The 13,290-nt window shown below is 43.6% G+C and overlaps 1 protein-coding gene across 1 annotated transcript; it reads left to right on the top strand.

Moving 5' to 3' along the window:
* Nucleotides 1-379: 379 nt before the first annotated feature.
* LOC311130420 (transmembrane protein 178A) lies at nt 380-12,969 on the top strand (the record flags this gene model as incomplete). Its single annotated transcript, XM_084163143.1, has 4 exons — nt 380-791; nt 7,555-7,668; nt 11,682-11,819; nt 12,728-12,969. The coding sequence occupies 4 exons, from the start codon at nt 380-382 to the stop codon at nt 12,967-12,969; spliced, it is 906 nt and encodes a 301-aa protein (XP_084019269.1).
* Nucleotides 12,970-13,290: the final 321 nt, after the last annotated feature.

Here is a 13,290-nt window from a genome sequence, read left to right as displayed (position 1 = left end):
AGTTTTACCCGACTGGGTCACCGACGAAGAGGACACGACTTCAAGCCCAGGTGCTGAGGAGAGGGAAAAAGCGAGAGGAGTGGTGTGGTTTATACAGGTAAACACTAGTAATCTCCACCACAGAGAGGCAAGTGCGGAGCTGAGCCGACACCCAGCACGCCTGCAGGCACCGGACCGATCCACCTGTGTTGTTGTATCTTCCATTTCAGCAACCCGCGGGTGGGAAGCAGCCAATGCGGTCTCGACTGTGGACCGTGCTCGCAGGTCAGAGGATGCATAAAGATGCTTAGTAACTGGAATAGCAGGTGCTGGAAGAAGGGCGTCCGACTATCAACACGACTAACCTGTGCGCATAGAGCCGAGCGCTGATGTTTGAGCCATGGAGAAACAAGCTCTTGCAACCGCTCTGAGCTTGTCCATGAGCGTTGTCTCTTTACTCTTGCTGGTCACCGCTATCTTCACCGACCATTGGTACGAGACAGATACCAGAAGGCATAAGGAGAACTGCGACAAGTATGGTTCGGATTCTAATGACCAGAAAAACAGGGAGATGCCAATATACCATTTGCCTCTTGTGGACAACGGCAACTCCAAACGGAACGTGGCGCTTTTGAAGCCGATTCACGTCGGGAGTAGAGAGGAGGAATTGCTTGAGAACTGGAGGGCGATTCTGGGGATGGGGATTCTTGAGACAGAATGTGGGCGTCCGTTGTTCTCCACATATTCTGGACTGTGGAGAAAATGCTACTTTCAAGGCATGGACCGGGATATCGATAAACTCATATCAAAGGGTAAGTTTTAATGTGCATACTAAAAAGTGAGAGAAAAGAAAAACAGCTGTCAAATTTGCTGTCAATAATCCATGACTATAGGCAAGGACTGTTTTGCATTCCTTTAATCGAGGTAGCCTCCAACTGTGGTGATGTGTCTGCATACGTGCATTGCGTCAAAACAAGGTTTATGAGGGCTCATACACAACGGCTCATGATTATCCACGCCCAAACTAATTTCCAGGAATATTAATTGCTATTTCAAACTCATTACCAAGGTTTGCTTTAGTAGGCTACTATGATTTATATAACTGTCGCATCATGATGAGGGTGCTGGGAAATTACAGCCTAATGATTTAGGTTATTAATAGGCTAATTTATGAGGAACATTTTCACATTTATTTCCCTCTCATTTTCCCACAGTGGTAATCGTTGTAGACTGGCCTTGGAAATGTTTGTTTGTGTTGTTATCCCAGTCAAATCATCAATAGAGCCATCCATAGGGCTACAAAAGCCTAAATGTTGATTGACTACACTTAGAAAAAGTACCCATAGGAAAACCCTTTTTGATTCCAGTTAAACCCATTTTGGTTCCAGGTAGAACTATTTTGGGTTCCATGTAAAACTCTCTGTGGAAAGGGTTCTACATGGAACCCAAAATGGTTCTACTTGGAACCAACAAGGGTTCTTCAAAGGGTTCTCCTTTGGGGACAGCCTAAGAACCATTTTAGGTTGTAGACCTTTTTTTCTAAGAGTGTACACACCCCTTTACCCACAAAGAACCCCTTTAGAAGCCATTTTTTATTCTAGAGGGAAAGGGTTCGGCATGGAATTCTACAGGGTTCTTAAGAACCTTCTCTATGGAAAAAAAAAGGATCTAAAATGTTTATTTGATTGAAAGGGTTCTACCTACAACCATAAAGGGTTCTCCAATGTGCTGAAGTTCAAGTCCCTACAAAGTTTTTTCAAGGTTGTAACTCAAAAAGTCGATCGGGATGAAAGGAGAACATTTCCCCACAGTGTCCAGTCCATCAAGATTAATGTCGCCCTGATTAAGCCGGGGGTTAAATGTCACCGAAACCCACTTGCCACCTTGCATTTAAAGCAGCTGAGGTGCTTACCTACCCTTTGATTTCTGTCAACATTGATTTCATTTGAAATCTTCTTCAACCTGTGAAGGTGTAAGGTACTGTACTTATTTTCTTTGTTCACCTTGTGCTCTTGAACATAGTCCTGTTTCTTTGTGTTCTTGAACGTAGCCCTGTCTTTAATTTTTGTTCATTGATTTCACCTGTGTTAGTTACTCACCTGGTCTCATCAGCTCCTTATTTAGTTCAGTTCTTTCTGTTTGTGCGTTGTGAGGTATTGTTCGTTTTGACTCTATTAAGCCTTTTCCTAGCTCGTTTGTGAGAACCAGCCTTCAGTCCTAGTTTTGTTTCACCTGTCTGTTTGCCTACCTGTGTATGACCATTGCCTGCCTGCGACCACGATTCCTGCCTTCTGTGAAGGCGTAATAAACACCTGCCGCGCTCTGCACGTGAATCTACACCTTTTTCTCCCTGAGTATTCATTACAGAATACCTCACCAAAAATGGAATGGATTCAGCAGAGCTACAGTGGCGCCTAACCCGGCAAGAGGAGCGTATGGAGGTAATTGGCCATCTTCTCCGCCAGCCTATCCCTACTCCTCCGATGCCTGGTATCGTAACCCATAGCCCTCCTTCATTCATATCCATGCCTGGAAAATATGACGGTTCACCTGGGAAATGTCAGGGATTTCTGATGCAATGCAGCAAATGCATTGAGCACAACCCCACTAACTTCGCCACCGACAAGAGCAGGGTCGATTTTGTTGTGTCTCTACTCACAGGCAAAGCCCTGGATTGGGCCACCGCCATATGGACTGCCAACAGCACAGATCTCGGATCCGAGACCCATTTCCACACCTTCTTCAAAGAGGTATTCGATCACTCTCCTTCCGGTCGTCCTATAGGGGACCTCCTCATAGACCTTCAACAAGGACGCAATTCAGCTGCCGAGTATGCCCTCGAGTTCCGCACCATGGCTGCAGGGAGTGGATGGAGTGAGGCTGCTTTACTTACCGTCTACCGACGAGGGCTCAACAGGGAACTTCAAGCGGAGCTGGCCTGTAGAGGTGACCTTCAGGATTTAAATCAATACATGTATATCTCCATTGGCCACCTCATCGCCGACTGCCGAAGAACTCTGCCACCCAGGAACACGAAACCTTCTCTTTCCATGATTCCGTCATCCCGTCCGAGTCTTACATTTACATTTTAAAATGTTAGTCTTCCAGAGCCCATGCAGTTGGGTCATGCTCCTCTCCTGTGTATCGAACGTCAAAGGCGAATCCAAGAAGGGCTCTGCCTATACTGTGGAGGGAAAGATAATCTACTCAGCCATTGCCCTGTTGGAGAGATGAGAAGGATCCCTTCGCTGCCATGCAGGTAGGAGAGTCCGTATTTCTAAATATCTCCTAGAAGCAATTCTCCATCCCAGTATTGATAACCGTGAAGGGGGTTACGAAGTACGTAGAGGGCTTGATAGATTCGGGAGCAGCAGGTAGTTTTATCGATCACCAGCTAGTACAAAGCTTGACATTGATCTACACCTGTCACCCCTCCCTTAAGGATTAACACCCTGGACGGGCAGCCATTGGGCACAGGTTTCATTACGCACCTGACACAGAGCATTACCCTCCAGATGGGAGTCTTCCACACCGAAACCATTCAACTCATGGAACTCTCAGCCCCCAAACAGCCACTCATCCTTGGACACCCCTGGCTTTGTCGTCACGACCCTGCCATCTCGTGGCGACAAGGTGAACTACTGTCCTGGTCTTCTACCTGCTTCACCAGTTGTCTCAGCCTACCCTGCAGAGCCACCACCATTGAGGACTCTGCCTCTGCAGCGCCACCCACCATACCATCTGAATACGCCCAGTACAGCAATGTCTTCAGTAAAATTATGGCCTCCACTCTGCCACCACATCACCCAGGGGGCTGTGCTATTGACTTACTCCCTGGAGAGTCCCCACCGAAGGGCCGTGTTTACGCCCTATCTATCCCGGAAAATGAGGCAATGGAGAACTACGTTGATGAAGCACTCAAACCGTTTCATTCGTCCTTCTTCTTCCCCAGCTGCTTACACCGCCTGGAGGTGTGTTGGGTTATTGTCCTGCTGAAAAACAAATGATAGTCCCATTAAGCCCAAACCAGATGGGATGGCGTATCGCTACAGAATGCTGTGGTAGACATGCTGGTTAAGTGTGCCTTAAATAAATCAGTGTCACCAGCAAAGCACCATAACACCTTCTCCTCCATGCTTTACGGTGGGAACTATACATGCGGAGATCATCCGTTCACCCACACCGCGTCTCAGAAAGACACGGCGGTTTGAACCAAAAATCTCAATTTTGGACTCGTGTTTCTTGGCCCAAGCAGGTCTCTTCTTATTATTGGTGTCCTTTTAGTAGTGTTCTCTTTGCAGAAATTCGACCATGAAGGCCTGACTCACACAGTCCCCTCTGAACAGTTGATGTTGAGATGTGTCTGTTACTTTATTTGGGCTGCAATTTCTGAGGCTGGTAACTCTAATGAGCTTATCCTCTGCAGGAGAGGTAACTCAGAGTCTTCCTTTCCTGTGGCGGTCCTCATGGGAGCCAGTTTCATCATAGCGCTTGATGGTTTTTGTGACTGCACTTGAAGAAACTTTCAAAGTTCTTGAAATGTTCCGTATTGACTGACCTTCATGTCTTAAAGTAATGATTGACTGTCGTTTCTCTTTGCTTATTTGAGCTGTTCTTGCCATAATATGGACTTGGTCTTTTACCAAATAGGGCTATCTTCTGTATACCCCCCCCCCCCTACCTTGTCACAACACAACTGATTGGCTCAAATGCATTAAGAAGGAAATAAATTCCACAAATAAACTTTTAAGAAGGCACACCTGTTAATTGAAATGCATTCCAGGTGACTACCCCATGAAGCTGGTTGAGAGAATGCCAAGCGTGTGCAAAGCTGTCATCAAGGCAAAGTTGTGGCTATTTGAAGAATCTCAAATAAAATATATTTTGATTTGTTTAACACTTGTTTTATTCTACAATGTAGAAAATAGTAAAAATAAAGGAAAAACCCTTGAATGAGTAGGTGTGTCCAAACTTTTGACTGGTAGTGTATGTAATGTACTGTCATAAATAATAGCAGGTTCTAGGAAGAATCCTCAGAAGATAAAATGTTTCTTGGTAGAACCCTTCATAGAGGGCTCTTGGCAGAACCCTTCACAGAGAGTTCTAGGTAGAACCATGTACAGGGGGTTCTTTGAAGAACCCTACATAGAGGGTTCTAAATACAACTCTCTGTAAAGGGTTCTACCCAGCACCAAAAAGGGTTCCCTTATAGGGAGAAACCGAAGAACACTGTATGATTCTATTTAGCACCTTTTTTTCTAAGAGGCTAAGGCTACTCAACCTCATATCAAAGGAGTTGTCTCTTAGACCTTATCGGACCTAAATGGCAGCATAATGCCTTGATGAGCATCTTATTTACTCAGTGGCTGCATCTCAAATGGCACCTTATTTCCTGTAGTGCACTTATTTTGACCAGGGCACATAGAGCAATAGTCAAAAGTAGTGCACTATACACTCTTAGAAAAAAAGGTGTGATCTAGAACCTAAAAGGGTTCTTCAGCAGTCCCCATAGGAGAAACCTTTGGATAACCCTTTTTGGTTCTAGGTATAACCTTTTTGGGTTCCATTTAGAACCCTTTCCACAGAGGGTTCTACATGGAACCCAAACGGACTCTACTGTACCTGGAACCAAAAAGGGTTCTACCCAGGCTCCCAGTGTCCGGTCTGGAGCGTGAAGTCACGAGCTCTGCTGCTTGGCTACTGCGTAGTGACCTAGAGGTGCCAAAAGCCCTGGTCTGCCCTAGAAAACCTATGTAAATGGCGTAGTGACCTAGAGGTGCCAAAAGCCCTGGTCTGCCCTAGAAAACCTATGTAAATGACGATCGGCAGAACGGCCCCAAAAATCTTTGGACTGACGTTTTGGGCTCAAATGAGTTTATTATGATAAAGTTCGATCCCCACAGTGAATTATTTTAATGTTCGCTACAAATCGAGATATTTAATTAAATAGTGATCCATTCTGACTACTACATTTGTTGTCACGCCATGTGCTGACACAGACCAATCACGGCCGGCAGGCTAAGAGGAGGCTCCCAGTTGACTCTCTCAGGCAGGATGAAAACTACTACATCGACTATGATCCTTAGCGATTTATTTGGTGCCATTCTGCCCCATTCAGCAATATGGCGTGCTTAAAATAAAAATACTTCCGGCTTCATGTGCCATCGGGAGTTTTCCATAGGAATACGTGGGTGACGTCAGCGCTATCACTATGTACTGGTTTTAATGTCTATGGTCCTACCTGGAACCAAAAAGGGTGCTCCTATGGGGACAGTCGAAGAACCCTTTTGGAACCCTTTTTTCTAAGAGTGTATAGGGTATAGGGTGCCATTTGTGATACAGCCAGAGGCTGCGAGCAGAGCTACTAATATCTATGCAAAGGCATGGAGTGTTGGCTACTGTAAATAACCACCTCCTGATTCACTGAGCGTGAGAGATCAAACACAGGTGTGAGCGCTCACTTCAAAGTGCCTGCTCAATGATGAAAACAGCACCTGATGATGTTTCATAATTTCTACCAAGTATGAAATAGAAGCGGTTCCCATACATTAAGTAGATGTGGACCACAAGACTGATGTGTGTTAAGATTTTGAATAATAAAGTGTTTTAAAGAGCATCAGTGCTTCATTCGATGGGAAACTGTCTAGATTTTGTCCCACTAATTCAAGTTGTGGGAGCTCAGCCGGAAATAAGGACAGAAGGTCAAAGAGTCCGCCTCACCAGCAACATAGGACTCATGGGGCGTCTACTGTACTCTCATACAAGAAAGAGACAACATTTTACAGTAGCTCACATACAGAGACATCAGCAAAGGTAACTTGGTAACACTTTATAGGTAGCCTTTATAAAGGTACCTTTTCTAAACGGTTTATAACAGTTATTTCAACATTTGTAAATGCATTATAAACCCTTTAAAAAGGGTACCTTATAAAGTGTTACTGAGAACTCATTATGTAAACCTGTCAAAACCTGTCAAAACCTGTCCAGTTTGGAAAAATAACGAAAATAGGCAACAGCACAGGCCAAGTGAAATGAATTTGTCCTGCATATAGTTGATTACTCTACCAACTAAACTCTACAGTAGACTACAATGCATGCGTGAAAGGGAAACTGAACACCCAAGTCATAGGTTGCCTCAAAGCCAAGTAAATGTCACAGTGTTTACCCTTTTCAAACCAAGTTAGCCACTGCATGGAAATACAAGAGCTCTCTCAAATGTCAGTTTGAGGTAGGGTAAAAAAATGGAGTATTGCAATGGCCCTTTACAATGCGACCTGACAGATCAAATGTATAACACTGTTATAGGCATGCCCTGTATAATATGCAATTCCTGGTTTATGTCACCCAGTTTTTGTTAACGATCACTGACATAAAGCTGTCATGACATTAAACGTTAAATGAAACTTGTGTACAAGATTATAAATGTGTAAGCCTATCAAAACAATCCATTATAATATGGCATTATGCCATATACACTTTCTATGGCAACTTCAAGTAAAGATATGCAAGTAGGGCAAAAGTAATACGTTGTAATGTTAAAACGTAGAGCTTTTTAGTAATCCATTCTCTCCACAGGTATTGCGGACCGATGCACAACTGTCAAGTACCATTTCTCTCAGCCTATTCGGCTTCGAAACATCCCACTCAACCTGACGAGAACCATTCAGCAAGATGAATGGCATCTCTTACGTAAGTATTGCAGACTCAACGTCTCAGAACCACCTGCAATTACATTTCTATAGAGAGCAATAGTAATGGTGTCTTTTTGTAGGCACTAAAGGAGGCTAACTGCACAATGGCTCGTTGGCCAAAGCCTATGGGGAAAAAATAGGGGGGGGGGGGGGGGGTTTGGATAAGCGCCAAAAATAAGGTCTGTGGTAAGCATAGGCTTATGAGATCTTATACGTTTCGTTCTATGTGATAATCTTCCTCAGCTAACGTCACTTTGTGAATTTTTAACCATTTATGTAATCAAAACAAGCACATAAAGCACATAAATACTTTATAATTCATAAAGGTAATGTAAACTGACTGATATTATCTCATAGAACATAACATATAAGATCTCCTAAGCCTGTGTTAACTTCAGATCTTATTTTCAGTGTTTATCCTAAAATCCCATTCTTTCCCCATTAATTTCCCCCATAGCAATGTCCAACAAACCAGAGGTAGAAAGGCTATCTCATTTCCGGTTTGGTCTGGGCCAGAGTCTTTCGAACAATGGTTAGATGGTCTTGGTGTGAGAAGTTTGATTCCAGGTGCCCCACGACTGACCTATGTTGGTGTCTGCGGTGGGATGGTCAGACGTCTGTCATGAGTAGTGTTAGGATCCTTTAAGATGAGCTTTTCCAGGTAGTCGTTGGTGCAAAAACTTTCATCTTACGGATTTGGGGCACATTTCTACCACCATCTTTCCTCAAACAATATAATTGTATCACTACCCATATTATTTCCATTATTTATTGGGGAATATCTTTACTGTTACTTGCTCTTCCCATCCCTTGTATTGTGTATTTGTTTAAATAAATAATTACATGTTTTGTATATGTTTTTCAATGCTTCATACAGTACTGTAGACTAAAGGTTCTGAACATGTCTGTTGTGTTTAGGTTTGATAATGAAATAACAGTGGAAGTCCAAATCGCAGTGTTCCATATTAATTTGGCTTCATGCTGTGGAACCTTTAGAACCTTCAGACAACCATAGTGATCTCTTCAGACAACCGTAGTGATCTCTTCAGACAACCGTAGTGATCTCTTCAGACAACCGTAGTGATCTCTTCAGACAACCGTAGTGATCTCTTCAGACAACCGTAGTGATCTCTTCAGACAACCGTAGTGATCTCTTCAGACAACCGTAGTGATCTCTTCAGACAACCATAGTGATCTCTTCAGACAACCGTAGTGATCTCTTCAGACAACCGTAGTGATCTCTTCAGACAACCGTAGTGATCTCTTCAGACAACCGTAGTGATCTCTTCAGACAACCATAGTGATCTCTTCAGACAACCATGATCTGTAATAAGGCTACTACTGTACCCACATGCTGAAAATGTTAAGCTAACCTTTCGAAGCTAGCATTCCTACTCCAATGTCCGACCCCTGATTGGTGGATTGCTACATGGTTATGGAAAATGTTCACGGGGAGGAAGTAAATGTCAGCTCGTACAAGAAAAAAATATTAATGTAAATGTAACTCCACACAGTCTATTATTACTGCACAACCAGTCTGAGGAAGAACATTCATCAAAGTCAAAATAGGATTGGTTTTCTTTGTCTGCCTGCCACCTTTAGACAGTGCTTGCATCCCAAATGGCACGCTATTCCCTATTAAGTGCACTACTTTTGAGTGCACAATTGTTCCCTATTAAGTGCACTATGTAGGGAATAGGGTGTTATTTGGGACGCAGACAGTGTTTTTCTTGCTCGAGTTTGATCCTGTTTTAGGATACTGCAACTCGATCTGACAAATGTATGAGATGCAGAGTAGGCTTAAACCATTTTGGGGAAAGAATAGTATTGGATACAGTGAGGGGAAAAAAGTATTTGATCCCCTGCTGATTTTGTACGTTTGCCCACTGACAAAGACTTGATCAGTCTATAATTTTAATGGCAGGTTTATTTGAACAGTGAGAGACAGAATAACAACAAAAAAATCCAGAAAAACACATGTCAAAAATGTTAGAAATTGATTTGCATTTTAATGAGGGAAATAAGTATTTGACCCCTCTGCAAAACATTACTTAGTACTTGGTGGCAAAACCCTTGTTGGCAATCACAGAGGTCAGACGTTTCTTGTAGTTGGCCACCAGGTTTGCACACATCTCAGGATTTTGTCCCACTCCTCTTTGCAGATCTTCTCCAAGTCATTAAGGTTTCGAGCCTGACGTTTGGCAACTTGAACCTTCAGCTCCCTCCACAGATTTTCTATGGGATTAAGGTCTGGAGACTGGCTAGGCCACTCCAGGACCGTAATGTGCTTCTTCTTGAGCCACTCCTTTGTTGCCTTGGCCGTGTGTTTTGGGTCATTGTCATGCTGGAATACCCATCCACGACCCATTTTCAATGCCCTGGCTGAGGGAAGGAGGTTCTCACCCACGATTTGATGGTACATGGCCCCGTCCATCGTCCCTTTGATGCGGTGAAGTTGTCCTGTCCCCTTAGCAGAAAAACACCCCCAAAGCATAATGTTTCCACCTCCATGTTTGACGGTGTGGATGGTGTTCTTGGGGTCATAGGCAGCATTCCTCCTCCTCCAAACACGGCGAGTTGAGTTGATGCCAAAGAGCTCGATTTTGGTCTCATCTGACCACAACACTTTCACCCAGTTCTCCTCTGAATCATTCAGATGTTCATTGGCAAACTTCAGACGGCCCTGTATATGTGCTTTCTTGAGCAGGGGGACCTTGCGGGCGCTGCAGGATTTCAGTCCTTCACGGCATAGTGGGTTACAAATTGTTTTCTTGTTGACTATGGTTCCAGCTGCCTTGAGATCATTGACAAGATCCTCCCGTGTAGTTCTGGGCTGATTCCTCACCGTTTTCATGATCATTGCAACTCCACGAGGTGAGATTGACAGTTCTTTTGTGTTTCTTCCATTTGCGAATAATCGCACCAACTGTTGTCACCTTCTCACCAAGCTGCTTGGCAATGGTCTTGTAGCCCATTCCAGCCTTGTGTAGGTCTACAATCTTGTCCCTGACATCCTTGGAGAGCTCTTTGGTCTTGGCCATGGTGGAGAGTTTGGAATCTGATTGATTGATTGCTTCTGTGGACAGGTGTCTTTTATACAGGTAACAAACTGAGATTAGGAGCACTCCCTTTAAGAGTATGCTCCTAATCTCAGCTCGTTACCTGTATAAAAGACACCTGGGAGCCAGAAATCTTTCTGATTGAGAGGGGGTCAAATACTTATTTCCCTCATTAAAATGCAAATCAATTTATAACATTTTTGACTTGCGTTTTTCTGGATTTTTTTGTAGCTATTCTGTCTCTCACTGTTCAAATAAACCTACCATTAAAATTATAGACTGATCATTTCTTTGTCAGTGGGCAAACGTACTAAATCAGCAGGGGATCAAATACTTTTTTCCCTCACTGTATGTGATTTATGATCAATGTGTCATAATGTTGTTACAGTATATCATAAATTGTATGAATTTAATATTTCTATCAACATATCCCGCTATAACACTTTTGTGTGTTGTGTGACATAATGCTTGCGATAACATGTACTGAAAAACAAGGCACAATGCTGTCATGATGCATTAGGGAAATCATTCAAATTCACCTATTTTTAACAGTCGTTGCTGGCCATTTTACGTTATGATAGGCGTCATGTCGTTCTTATGGCAGGTTTGTAACAAATGTAGGACAGGGGAGACCAAAAGCAAAGCATTACCTAACAAAAACAAAAATGTCCCGTATTTGTTTGGTGACTGTTGAGTGGTAGCACAAGCGGGTTTACCAGGGGGTGGTTGTCATGGAAATGTTGGTGTATGCGTGTGTGCTAATGGTTTCACTTGTGTGTGTGCACTTGTGTGTTTGTACGCTTTGTGTTTATCTGTGTGTGTGTGCTTATGTGTGCTTATGTGTACGCTTTTGTATATACTGGTGTCTGTATCTTTGTGTGCTTGCTTGTGTGTGTGTGTGTGTGTGTGTGTATGTGCATGCGTGCTATGTTTATATGTGTGTGTGTCTCAGATCTGCGGCGAATCACGGCGGGGTTCCTGGGGATGGCGGCTGCCGTTTTGCTGTGTGGCAGCATTGTGGCCACAGTGGGCTTCTTTTGGGAGGAGAGCCTCACCCAGCACGTCTCCGGTCTGCTCTTCCTCATGGCAGGTACAACGCCTGCCAACTACCAACACCCTACCTCTCCTGTGTGTGTGTGTTAGGGCTTTCTTTGCCAATGACCTACCTATCCTGTATGTGTGTGTGTTAGAGAGAGAGAGAGAGAGAGAGAGAGAGAGAGAGAGAGAGAGAGAGAGAGAGAGAGAGAGAGAGAGAGAGAGAGAGAGAGAGAGAGAGAGAGAGAGAGAGAGAGAGAGAGAGAGAGAGAGAGAGAGAGAGAGAGAGAGAGTGTGGCTCTCTTTCCCTCTCATTGTTGGTTTCTTTGTGATGGCAGCTTTCAACTTCTGTCTCTCTGTGCCACTTTTACTGCAGCCTATCTCTATATCTCCATCTTTAGTTTTCTCTCTCTCTCTCTCTCTTGTCCAAATCTTCCTCCCAAGTGTTCATCAAACACATACAGTAAAGGCTCTTTTTTAGCAGAATTTGTAAATGCCTAATGCGTACAGATGCATTCATAATACATTACACACAGGTGTTAATATGCATAATAAAACATGCCATAGGCATTCATAATAGCTCATCGCTACAAACAGGAGGCTGCTTCTACGGTTGTAAACATTCCTATAACATATTTATAACATTACACAATAGGGTAGCTAATTTGCCATTGCAGTTGTGTTTTAGATTTCCTTTCAACTAGTGTTTTTTTTGTCTATTTATTGATGTTATACTCATGAATTTCAGTTCCATGTGGATGGTTATTTAAAGTGGCAATCCGGGATTGGTACCTTCATTTTTCGACTTTAAATGAATAAAATATAGCCATTGATTCTTGAAGAATATAACTTATAAATGCCTCATGATCTTACTTCAACCGTCTTACCTGTCTTTTGTTGTTATTTGAATCCTGTATTGCCTCTTTAATAAAAATCTTGGAACTAACAATTTATCCCCTCCAGGGATCTTCTGCACGATCTCCTTATGCACCTACGCTGCCAGCGTCTCCTACGATCTCTCCCGGAACCCACCCTTCATCTATGGACTGCCCGGCGACGTGGACCATAGCTACGGCTGGTCCATCTTCTGCGCCTGGGTAAGCCTGGGACTGACCGTGGCGTCGGGCTGCCTCTGCACCACCTACCCCTTCCTCAGCCGAACAAAGGCCCTGCGCTCCAAAACCGCTCGGGAGTCCTCGGTATAAGTGTTATGATCAGTGTGACAGAATTGAGTGCCCCCTGTAGCTTCGGAGGTGAATTGTTGGTGTGGACGTTTTGTTGCTGACTGAAGACCAATATAAGAGGAGACGTTTTATTTTTATGAAACCAGAGATGAAAACATAGTGTTTCAGTGAGATGTGGGAATCTTGTTGGTCTTTTTTGTAGACTCTCACCATCCTTTATCGAGGTGTTATGCAAAGTGCAGGTATTATGATGTATTATTTATGTTTGTATGTGCACACAGGTAAACTCACACATACATATGGACCTACACACGTGTAGACAAACACACACACAGTCTCTCT

Source organism: Coregonus lavaretus (assembly GCF_964263955.1).
Source record: "Coregonus lavaretus genome assembly, chromosome: 6".
In the NCBI taxonomy this organism is placed as follows: Eukaryota; Metazoa; Chordata; class Actinopteri; order Salmoniformes; family Salmonidae; genus Coregonus; species Coregonus lavaretus.
This window is presented reverse-complemented; position numbering and strand designations above follow the sequence as displayed.